Source organism: Oryctolagus cuniculus, chromosome 15 (assembly GCF_964237555.1).
Source record: "Oryctolagus cuniculus chromosome 15, mOryCun1.1, whole genome shotgun sequence".
Lineage (NCBI taxonomy): Eukaryota > Metazoa > Chordata > Mammalia > Lagomorpha > Leporidae > Oryctolagus > Oryctolagus cuniculus.
The window spans coordinates 4457183-4469489 of NC_091446.1; the positions used below are offsets into that span (position 1 = coordinate 4457183).

Sequence of the window (12307 nt, forward strand, 5' to 3'; positions counted from 1 at the left end):
TTCAATAATGGATTTGAATACAATTAAAACTTTATTATTTTCCTAAATAATTAACACTTTAACTACGGCTACAACCATCTGATTCTCCTCACTTCCCCAAGTGCTTAATGTTTCCGGAAGGCATGTAACTTCTACAAAGCACCCTCCAGAAAACGCTGTCATACGGAGGCCTCAGCTGAGACTTCCCCGTATTATGCCTGAAAAATGTCAGCGCCGAGGTTTCAGAGGACAGAGGAGAGTGACGGGGCACTGCTCATCAGCCACGATTCCAGTGTCATAAAGTTCCGTCACCGACACTTTTCATTACCCCAAGCTGGGAGGGACACACAAGTGGTTGTGCAAGTGGGGATGGGAAAAGTAAGTTACCACAGGAGGGGAGGACGCCCTGGAGTACAGCTGAGGCCCATGGGCAGTGGGACCGCTGGGGACTGAACTTCACCACAGCCCCGAGGGGAGCAAGGGTGGTGGCCTGGCTCTCAGGCAGTCACTTTTTTTCTGTTTGTTTCAACAGCTGCATTCCCCTGGGGCACACGGTGCTCACATTTCATGATGAACCTGAGTTTGGAATCAAGGAGGACTAAGGTGACGCCTGCAGTGTAGACTATGCGCCTGCAGTGTAGGCCATGCGATTTTCCTTCCTTTCTGAGATAAAGGAAGAGCGATCGTTGGGGAGAAGGTCACGGTGTAAGTCTCGTGCCAGAGGCAAGTTCACGGCTGAAAAGCTGCAGAACACACATCCTGTGTGTTAACCACAGACTCTCAGCCAGGGACAGGACGGAATGGGGGAAATCTGCTCTCTTAACCGTACCCCAAATCTAAAGTGCCCAGCACTCACCAGCCTCTGGGGGCATAAAGACAGACAAGGTCAACACAATCACCTCACTGAATGGGCTTCTAAACCCTGAGTCGGGCAGGCGTTTGGCCTGGAGGTTAGGCTCAGGTTACGATGCTGTGTCCCAAGCGGGAGAACCTGGGTTTGATGCGGGGATGCAGCTCCTGACTCAGCTTCCCACCACGCAGGCCCTGGGGGGCAGCGGTGGCTGCTCCAGTAGCTGGGTTCCTGCCACCCATGTGGGAGACCCAGACTGAGTTCTCGCGTTCTGGCTTTGCTCATCCCCCAGAGATCTGGGGAGAGTGAGCCTGCGGATGGGAGTCCTCTCTGATGGTGGCTCTTAAATGCATTAATTAAAATTCCACAGAAAATCAGAGAGAGACCAGCGTGCCCCCTCAGGAGGCAGGACCTCCCCATGGTCCTGGAAGAGGAACTGCGCAGAGACTCAGGCAGGACCCATCCCCGCTTCCTTCACTGCACTGGTGGCAAACAGGCACGAAAGGTAGCAACCAGTTTCAGCGCTGGCCAGTCTCTGGGGCTCCAGATGTGACAGTAAAAATGCTTAAAATCAGACAATTCACCCCAAACTGGAAAGGCCAGAGCACCCTCCACCAGGACAACCCCGGCCGGCAGCAGCCAGGGTTGGGTGTGGACACTCTTTCTATGCCTGGCAGGGACCCTGTCACGTGGCACCACCACAGGAGCCGAGGGCTCCAGGACCCAGGCCAGCTGTGCAGGGGGCAGCAGCTGTCCATCAAGAAGGAGGCATTTCTCATGTACCCGCCCCCGGGACCTGGGCTGGGGGTGTCGCTAGTTCCCCTACATGATGTGCGAATCCTGATCGAGCCTGGTCCTAAGAAGGATCTTCATGAGAAAGCATTTACGTGACTTCGCAGCGTGTCCTGGAGAGAGGATGCTGACCAGCCCACAAGAAGGTGGTCACTCTATTTTAGGAAGGATCAAGGAGCATGGCCCCAGACAGAGGCTGCTCTCCGAGGGCCTGTGAGTCTACGCTGATAGCCTGGCTGGCCAGAGCGGGGTGGGCAAGGGGTCACGTCACCTCTTCCAAGGCTCTGGGTTCTCCAAGGTCCAGCACGGAACCACGGCGCCCTCCACGCCCTCCCCCTGCACGTCCCTTCCACTTCTCTTGCTTCCCTCTCTGCTGCAGCGACACGCGGTCTCTGCCTGGCCTGAGGCCCACCATCTGGACTGCCAGGGCGAAGGACAAATGCATCCCTCGGAGCACAGTTTTAAGAAGGAACACAGAGCGATTAATTACAACGAACCTTCCTGTTCTGCAAACTTTAACATTTTGCTGCTGACATCACTGGATCTTAATGTCACCAGATCACTGGGCCTCAGCACTGTAAGGATCTCGACAACACAGCCCCCCCCCCCCCCCATCTGCAGAACGGGAGCCCAGGACCCCCGAGACACAGGTTGAGGCTGCAGAGCCGGCACGGTAGGAGGGAAACTCCCAGTGGAGTCAGCAGCTCCCCTCCCCCCAGGGGTGAGGCATGGTGGCAAGACAGAGGACAGGACGGGGCCCACCAGGCTCCTGGCTGTGAGCTCCGCAGGGCCTCTGATGGCCGAGAGCCAACACCTGGACTCTGAGCCCTGTGGCTGTCACAGCCAAGTCACCAGCGAAGCCCTGGCCATTTCCTGGAGGGCTGCTGAGCCGACTCCAGTCCTGACACCCACGGAGCGCGTGCAGGGACAGGCTGTACTGAGAAGGCACAGACAGAGCCACTGCGACCAACGTGCCCTCCGCCTGGGGCCTCCGCACTGGGCTTGTATCCCCCAGACCCTAACCGGGGGCCCGTGAGCACCCAGACTTCTCCATTCCTGTGTTTTAGCACTGTCCACGAGGGTCCTGTGGGTTTGCTTCCCAGGTCCTCTGTCTTTCCTTTCCTGGGCAAGGATGCGCATGGAAGACTCCATCCTTAACTCAGCAGAAATACAGAGACCTGAAATACTCCTAGGGGCCTCCGTCACACACCAGGGACCTCGGGAGGGACAAGCAGTCCCCCCCCTCGGAGGCAGGAAGAGGTCACCAGGTACCTGCTGACCACATCAAAGGTGAGGCCCTCGAACCCCACTCCTGTCTGCTCCGGGGGTGTTCAGGGGTGATGAGGTCCAGCTGCCCACCTGCATCCAAGTCCATTCTGCTTTGACCCCATCGCTCTGTTCTGCATCTTTTTTGCAATTTCCTGAAGGCAGGCAGCAAGCGGCCACTTAAGAAGGACACAGGCTGGGGTGCAGCTACCTGGTCCCCGCCCTGGTGGAACTAGTGGCACTCTCGAGCAACAGGGAGATGAGAGAGTGAAGTGGCCTGATGTACCCCACCTGAGGCACAGCCGGGCCTTCTCATTCCAGGCCGCGTGGGCTTCTGGTGCTCTGAGGACCGAAGCAGAGCCCTGGCCATCCAGAGGGAGGCAGTGCACCTGCAGCCCAGCTCAGGAGCTGGGCGAGGCCACCAAGTGTCCACCGCACGGTGAGCAGGAGCCTGGGACCCGTCTGCACAAAGCAAGGCCCAGAGCTGTGAGTGTAGGAAGAGCTTTTTCTCAACTTAGGGTGGGCCAGCTTCACAGGGGGCACACTACAGATGGCGAGCAGACACCAGATAATCATCGGCCCTCTCTTTAAGGAGCTCATCTGAAAGAACTATGTGCTAGGCTGGTGCACTGGTGTAGTAAGCTAAACCTATGCCTGAAGCGCCGGCATCCCATACAGGCGCTGGTTTAAGTCCCGGCTGCTCCACTTCCAATCCAGCTCCCTGCTGATGGCCTGGGAAAGCAGCAGAAGACGGCCCGAGTGCTTGGGCCCTTGTACCCACATGGGAAACCCAGAAGAAGCTCCTGGCTTCCCAGCGCCGGCTGTTGTGGCCACTTGGGGAGTGAACCAGCAAATGAAAGGCCTCTCTCTCTGTCTCTCCCTGTTAACTCTGCCTCTCATATAAATCTTAAAAAAAGAATTCTATGTTGTATTGGTTAAAATTTCAATAGACAATTCTTTGCTGTTACTGATGAGAATGGACAGGTGAACTGTACTAATTATTTTATTTACAAACAAAATGACACCGATTTCATATCTTAAATGCGCAAGTCCCTTACTGCCGTGAGTGCAGGAGCTCATTATGTGCCCCGCCCCAGGTGGCAGTTTGTCTAGTATCTAAGTACAGGATCAAGCTGTGAGTCGGTAAATAAACCCTTGAGAAGCTGGGTTCTGTGGTCTGAACACAGGACGTGGCAGCAGGATGAGCGCCATGGTTTGATGCAAGAGAAACCGAGAGGCGCCAGCAAGCCACAAGGGGGCGCTCCACCGACCTCTCTGTTGCACCAATCAGCTTTTCTTTTTTTTTTTTTTTTTGACAGGCAGAGTGGACAGTGAGAGAGAGAGAGACAGAGAGAAAGATCTTCCTTTGCCATTGGTTCACCCTCCAATGGCCGCCACGGCCGGCACACTGCGCTGATCCGAAAGCAGGAGCCAGATGGTTTTCCTGGTCTCCCATGGGGTGCAGGGCCCAAGCACTTGGGCCATCCTCCACTGCACTCCCGGGCCACAGCAGAGAACTGGCCTGGAAGAGGGGCAACCGGGACAGAATCCGGTGCCCCAACCGGGACTAGAACCCGGTGTGCCGGCGCCGCAAGGCAGAGGATTAGCCTATTGAGCCGAGGCGCCGGCCCCAATCAGCTTTTCTTCCCTCTCCTTTGGTCTTCCATCTCTTACTGAAAACAGAGGCCACTCAGACTTTAAAGATGTCCCAGCACTGGCGGACAGGGCCAGGGCCATGACCCACCAGGGACCGCCCAGGTACCCAGCCACTCACCAAGGTTGTACCACATGTCTCTGATCTCAAAGCCGATCTGCCGCCTCATGTCTCCATACCTGGAAAGCAGGGAAGGAAAGTCGCTGAGTCACTCTCTAGAGCGTGGGAAAAGCAGACGTGGATAACAGTCAGTGCAACCCAAGGTTTCCGTCGCTGGGGCCGATGAAGGGGGCGTGAAAGCGCTGACTTCTCCCAGAAAAGGGGTGGAAGGAGGAGGGATGCACAGGGCCCTGGGTGGGGACCCTCAAGGACCTTCCTGTTCCCATGGCTGCAGCTTACATAAAGTCCTCCCCTGGTGGGGGGGCAGGCATTTCCTTCCTCTGTTTTCCTGGTTCCAGGGCTGCCGTGGGGTTGTCTTCTCATACAAGGCCAATCTCTGGGGGCCACAAAGCCCATCCACGCGGCAGCAGCTTTCCCACAGCAAAATGAAGCCCCGGAGAAGGGGAAGGCCTCCTCCGAGCGTCTCACCTTCCTCTGTATCATTGATGCCAGGAAGGGCTGAACACCAAGAAGCATCGACAAATATTCCACTGGTTTTTGTTTACCAGGGAAAATAAATGCTAATTTTCCTCCCCGTGGGTGAACACAGGAGGTGTGTGTTTCAGGAGTAAACAGAATTCGATGCTTCAGAAGATAAACCTTTATTAGTTTGTGAGCAATTTAACTTTTTCCTTTACTGCCTAAGGAAAAACCTGATTATATTAAAAATAATAATTTGCAAAATTAGCATACAGCATCGCAGTTAGCAGCTGTGTCAGGAGCGGCTCCGTTCGTTTGTCCTGGTGGCAGCCGACGTGGGAGGGAAGGCTCTGATTACAGATGATCCTGCTAAGTCAACAGCCACAGCCTACTGACACCTCATTATGGTGCCCCGAGCACCTGTCTGTCACTCACGGCAGGAGACGGCTACAGCCCAGGAAGGGAAAATCTGTCCTGGCATCTGGGCACGGTGTGGGGGAGGCCACAGCACTGATCCTTCCCTCCAGGATGGGCTGGGCCTCTGAGAACCCCCAGGGCTGGTGTCCTGGCACAATGGACTGAGCCACTGTTTGTAGTGCCAGCATCCCACATCAGGTGTCGGTTCAAGTCCCAGCTGTTCCACTTCCAATCCAGCTCCCTGCCAATGTGCCTGGGAAAGCAGCAGATGATGGCCCAAGTTCTCAGGCCCCTGCCACCCATGTGGGAGTGGGAGACCAGGAAGGAGTTCCAGGCTCCTGGCTTCGGTCTGGTTTGGGCCAGCCTTGATCATTGTGGCTCTCTGGGGAGTGACCCAGTAGTTGAAAGATCTGTCTCTCTTGCTCTGTCACTCTTTTAAGTAAATAAATTTTAAAAAAGAAAGATATCACCCCAAGCCCAGCCCCACCACCAAGTGAGCGCTCAGTGAATGACAGGGAACCTCAGCTGGGGGGTGGGCCCATCGGGGCAGTGCAAAGGGACCAGCAGCAATGCCACTGGACCCGTGTTCCTGGGGGAGAGGAAAGCACAGTTTTGGGCAGGACCCACCCCAGATTGCCCCAGGCCATACGACTCCATCGTGTCGAGTTACGCTTCTCACGCTCTAGAGCCGTGCCCCAATGCGTTTCATTCTGCAGACAGAGGGATCCTGCCGCCACGCCAGGCCCTGGGGTGACGTGGTGGCTTCGTGGCCACAGGCAGGCTGGTGCCCTCTTGGCATTCATCAGGAGGAGGGGCACACCTGTGCCAACCCCCTCCCAGGTTCCTGAGGGTACAGGTGGACGAGGCACCTCCCAGCTGAGCAGGTCTGGGGCAAGCCCAGAATGCAGCACCAGAGGGGCTGGGCCTGGGAACACAGGCTCTACCCCGGGCCCTGGGGTCCCTGCCACCTTAGACCCTCACTACACGGAGGTGGCCTGAGGCCCTGAGACAGGCCGGCTTCACATGTCTTGATGAACTGAAGCTTATCCCCACCCCCATGCTACCCAGATGTCCACCCCATCCTGAGAAAATCCACAGAAACAAGAGCCCAGCGCTGGGCTGCCCTGTGTCGGCGTCTGTGCCGCTCTGGCCTTGGGCTCAGCTCCTTTCCTCAGCTCCCAGGGGGGCTGGATGCTCCGAGGTTTGGGCACAGGAGCCCCTGGCAGCAGTGGGTATAGCAGGTGAGGTCATGAGTGGCCCCAGGGAGTGATGTGCCATTTTCCTAGACTGGTGCTGACACCTGCGCCTTCCGAGGCCTGTGTGGGGTGGGCCCTCCTGGGCCAGAAGAGGGCTCTCTTCCAGGGGAAACTGAGGCCCCTGTGAGAGCAGGGAGCAGCGGAGCTCTGAGCACGCCACCCTGGTGAGCGCCAGGCCCGCCGCGGCACACAGATGCCACACGTGCTGCTCTGGCAGCCACCCACCGGGGGGCACGGGGGGGCACGCGGGCCTGGGGCAAAGGCAGCATCAGGACTGAAGAGGGAGGGCGAGACCGCGTCTCCCTGGCAGCAAGACTGATCTGCACTTTGTCTTCATCCCAGGCCTCTTGATGAGTCCATGCCTGCCTCCGAGCGAGCCCTGGGCACAGTCACAGCTGTCAGCGCCCTCAGGAGGCTCCCACGGAGCAGGGAAACCAGATAACAGAGCCTCTGGGCGGAAGCTCCTTCCCTGGGGGTGCAGCTCAGAGCTGGGCGCCACCCTGGACAGCCTAAGTGCCCAGACTTACCCTGGGGGAGCAGCCACAGGCACAAAGCAAAGTGTGGGGGAGGGGATCAATGCCTCAGACTCCCGTGTCCGCGTCCACCCCACAGCGGCTCCCCAGCTGTCAGAGCACAGCCTGCTGTAGCCCCACTGCCCCAGCTCACTGTGTCCCCACTGCCCCACTGCCCCAGCTCACTGTGTCCTCACTGTGTCTCCACTGCCCCAGCTCACTGTGTCCCCACTGCCCCCGCTCATTGTGTCCTCACTGCCCCAGCTCACTGAGCCCCCACTGCCCCCACTGTGTCCCCACTGTCCCCGCTCACTGAGCCCCCACTGCCCCAGCTCACTGTGTCCCCCCGCCCCCACTCACTGTGTCCTCACTGCCCCCGCTGTGTCCCCACTGCCCCCGCTCACTGAGCCCCCACTGCCCCACCTCACTGTGTCCCCACTGCCCCACTGCCCCCGCTCACTGTGTCCTCACTGCCCCCGCTCACTGAGCCCCCACTGCCCCTACTCACTGTTCCTCACTGCCCCAGCTCACTGAGCCCCCACTGCCCCCGCTCACTGTGTCCTCACTGCCCCCGCTCACTGTGTCCCTACTGCCCCCGCTCATTGTGTCCTCACTGCCCCAGCTCACTGAGCCCCCACTCACTGTGTCCCCACTGCCCCCGCTCACTGAGCCCCCACTGCCCCAGCTCACTGTGTCCCCACTGCCCCCGCTGTGTCCCCACTGCCCCCGCTCACTGTGTCCCTACTGCCCCCGCTCATTGTGTCCTCACTGCCCCAGCTCACTGAGCCCCCACTGCCCCCGCTCACTGTGTCCTCACTGCCCCCGCTCACTGTGTCCCTACTGCCCCCGCTCATTGTGTCCTCACTGCCCCAGCTCACTGAGCCCCCACTGCCCCCACTCACTGTGTCCCCACTGTCCCCGCTCACTGAGCCCCCACTGCCCCAGCTCACTGTGTCCCCACCGCCCCCACTCACTGTGTCCTCACTGCCCCCGCTGTGTCCCCACTGCCCCCGCTCACTGAGCCCCCACTGCCCCAGCTGACTGTGTCCTCACTGCCCCAGCTGTGTCCTCACTGCCCCCGCTCACTGTGTCCTCACTGCCCCTGCTCATTTCATAACTAGGTTGTTTGTTTTGTTGTTGAGTTTCTTCAGCTTTTTATAGATTCTGGTTATTAATCCTTTAGCAGTTGCATTGTTTGCAAACAATTTCTCCCATTCTGTCAGCTGCCTCTTCAGCTTCCTGAGTGTTTCTTTTGCAGTACAGAAACTTATCAATTTGATGTAATCCCATTTGTCAATCTTGGTTCTGATTGCCTGTGCCTCTGGGGTCTTTTCCAAGAAGTCTTTGCCTAAGCCAATGTTTTGCAGGGTTTCCCCAATGTTCCCTAATAGTTTGATGGTATTGGGTCATAGATTCAGGTCTTTGATCCATGTTGAGTGGGTTTCTGTGTAAGGTGTGAGGTAGGGGTCCTGCTCCATACTTCTGCATGTGGAGATCCAGTTTTCCCAGCACCATTTGTTGGAGAGATGTCCTTGCTCCCGGGACTGATTTTAGTTCCTTTGTCAAAGTTGGTTGTAGATGTGTGGATTGGTTTCTGGAGTTTCCGTTCTGTTCCACTGGCCCACACATCTTTTTTTTTGCCAGTACCAGGCTGTTTTGATTATAACTGGAAAAGCGTTTTTCTTAAGGAGAGAGAATAACTGAGAAGTCCCACCACTCAATGCTGCATGGCAGGGAGCCAGGAGAAACCTGGCTGGAGTTCTGTGGTGGGAAGGGGAGTGTTTGAGACAGGGTGGACGGTTGGGAGGTGGCCTGTTCTCAGAGGTTCCTGGGCCAGCAGCTGGTCCCCCACGTACTGGTGATAGAGTGGGGGACCTGTAAGGGGTGGGTCTACTGGGAAGTGCTTAGGTCATGGGGGTACCACCTGCCAGAACGGACTAACGTCTTTCCCAGAGACTGAGTTAGGACCTGTGGCAGGGGTTAGGGACTGTGACAGGCGGGTGTTGGGGAGCAGGTGCATGCCCTTTTCTCTCTTGCATGTGCGACCCCACCCCCCACCCTCCCACCGCATGGCAAGCAGGGCGGGACCTCTACTGGAAGCCCAGCACGGGCTGCTGTCCCACTGCTGAAATGCTCCACCTCCATAACCGTGGGCGGAATAAGCCGCCCTCCTTGTGAAGTACTCAGCCTCGGGGACTGTGTGCAGCAGCAGAAACCTGACTACGGCACAGAGTAAGGGGTGCAAGGAGAGCAACCGACAGGGCCCACCCCACAGCCCGAGTCCGCACCTGTCGAGGCAGCCGGAGGTGGGGGCGGTGAGGAAGTGAGGTGGCGAAAGGGCAGGCGGAGACAGCAAGGGAGTCAGGTGGGGGGAGGCATTTTCACCTGAATTGGCAAGACTGGTGGGTGGGTTCCTGGTGGAGAGGGGCACAGGACCCCAGGTAGACAGGCCGGCGTGGCCTCATTCCACCTGCACCACCGTCACCCAGCTCAGCAGCACTCATCACCCACGCACGTGGGCATCCACTCAGCTGTTGCACGCCAAGCTGGCACAGGGTTACCCCTTCAGTCTGTCTCCTGGGGTCTACTTCTAGCTCCTAAAGTGAAGCTAATTTGAATAATTTGAGTCCCTTGAAAAAAAAAATCAGCACAAACACAAGTCCAATCTATCCCATTTCCTGCTCTCTCCTGGAATGCAATCGCAGCTCCCAGGCAGGCGACATCGCAGGACGGGGCTTCTCAGCGGTTCTTTCCCTTCGGTTTTCCTCAAAGGTCACGTCCACGCCCGGCCGTTACTGTGCTGGCTCTCAGAACCCAGCGTATAGCGGGGTGCGGCTGAGTCTGCCTTGTGCTCGGGTAGAACACGGCAGAGCCGGCATGTACCCGGCTCACGGCTGCAGGGCCTGACGGGGCTATGGCGGGGGTCAGGTGTCAGCCGAGACCACGTTGCCAGACCCAAGGCAGAAGGCGGGAGGGAGGGCGGAGGGGCAGAGAGCGAGTGACGGGAGCGGAACCTGCCAGGAGCCCACTCCCGCGGGATTCTGTTGAGGAGGGGCAGCCCCCATGGCCGAGTCACCCCTCAGCACTGTCACAGCGGCAGTTACCCGTCAACAGGAGCTTGGAGAAGAAAAACACACGAACCAGTGCCGCGATATTTTTGTCTGTGTGACATCTGGGTCCCACGGGGATACCTGTCCTCTAAGAAGGGAGAGAAGGAGCCGAGGGACCGAGCGGGAGCGGGGGGAGGCCTTTGCGGGGTGCTCCCTGCCCCCTGTGCAGAGGCCTGAAGCTGGACTCTGCCGCTCAAGCCTACAGGGAGGCTGTAACTGTCCCAGGGTGTTAAAGCCGAGGCTGACTCAGGCCCAAGCCCAGGCTCAGGTCTCTTTCCCGGACAAAGCCTGGGCCCCAGCACTGAAGCGCCTCTGTGCTCTCGCTCCTGGCTGACCCACTTGGTACCCAGTCCACCATCGAGCTGACCCACAGCGATGTCAAAGCCGTGGGGAGGAGAGGGGCGCGGCAGCCGGGGGGGGAATGTCCGTCCTCCCTGCCCAAGCTGTCCCTACTATCATGGCCCTCGAGTCCTAGCGGCGGCTTGTTCTGGCTTCACTGGCGAGCCTCACCCTCAGTGCGGCTGTGACCGTCAGCCCTCTGCGTGGTGAGGCCCATTCGGCCACGTTCTTCCCTTGTGCTCTGGGGAGTGTCTCTGGCAGGGGTGTCCTCATTATCCCTCCCGACCTCTGTCACCAGGATGAGCAGCAAACAAGCAGGAGTGGACGGGCAGGGCTTCTGAAGACGGAGTCTCCTGCTGTGCACCGGGCAAGAGCTGCCGGGCTTGGCGGGGAGGGGGAAGGGCTGGCTGGGATGGGCGAGGGACCCCATTCAGATTCCTGTGGCTGAACTCATGGCGTAGCAGGGAGGCCCAGTGAGGGGCACTCCTGGGGCTGCTAAGTGGGTGTGATGTGGGTGCTTGCTCTCTCTCTCTGAGACCCTAAGGGCTTTCCTTCTAGAAAAAGATCAGTGCGGGGCTGGCGCTGTGGCGTAGCGGGTAAAGCCACTGCCTGCAGTGCCAGCATCCCATATGGATGCCAGTTCGAGTCCCGGCTGCTCCACTTCCCATCCAGCTCTCTGCAGTGGCCTGGGAAAGCAGTGGAAGATGGGCCAAGTGCTTGGGCCCCTGCACCCGCATGGGAGACCCAGGGGAAGCTCCTGGTTCCTGGCTTCGGATCAGTCCAGTTCCAGCCATTGAAGCCATTTGGGGAGTGAACTAGCAGATGGAAGACCTTCTCTCTCTCTCTGTCTCTCTCTATCTCTCTCTGCCTCTCTGTAATTCTGCCTTATATAAAGATATAAATAAATCTTCAAAAAAATCAGGGCAGGCATTTTGTTCCGCTATGTTCCAAATCAGCAACCAGCCACTGGCTCGACCTGTGGGGTCAATTCCACTGTCACCAGCATCTCGTGCTGTGTTCTGAGCCCCGAGCCCCAGGCCCTGCTACTCCCTTCTGCTTCGACCACCAGCGCCTCTCCCTGCTTGGAGACTGGACTGTTTCCCTTGGCCTGGTGTCGGACCAGCTCTTAGTGTTCTCAGCTAGCAGACTTCCCGGCCTTCTTCCCAGCCAGCTGGGCGGTCCACAATGCGGGGAACCCTCTGGCTCCCCATGCTGGGCTCTGCAGGGCCCCCTGCTGGCCGCCAGGGTCCTCAGTCCTCGTCCCAACTACTGCTCCACACATTACTTATTCTCCGCCTCTCCCACTAGGCTGTGAACATCCCTCCACGAGGTGTCTTCCCTCTCTGTCCGTAGCATCAAAGCCAAGCCCTGCCTGAGCACGGAATAGGCACAATCCCTTCTTACCAGATAATCTTTTTTTTTTTTTGACAGGCGGAGTGGACAGTGAGAGAGACAGAGAGAAAGCTCTTCCTTTACCGTTGGTTCACCCTCCAATGGCCGCCGCAGCCGGCGCGCTGCAGCCGGTGCACCACACTGATCCGAAGCCAGGAGCC

At 58.1% G+C, this 12307-nt stretch overlaps 1 protein-coding gene across 2 annotated transcripts in view; it reads right to left on the reverse strand.

The window, feature by feature from the left end:
* The window catches only part of DOCK1 (dedicator of cytokinesis 1), a 494355-nt gene that overhangs the window by 79012 nt on the left and 403036 nt on the right, over positions 1 to 12307 (reverse strand). For both annotated transcript variants that reach the window (XM_051833503.2, XM_008274844.4), the window contains exon 32: positions 4662 to 4720. In XM_051833503.2, the coding sequence (XP_051689463.2) occupies positions 4662 to 4720 (59 nt within the window). The remainder of the gene's footprint in view (positions 1 to 4661; positions 4721 to 12307) is intronic.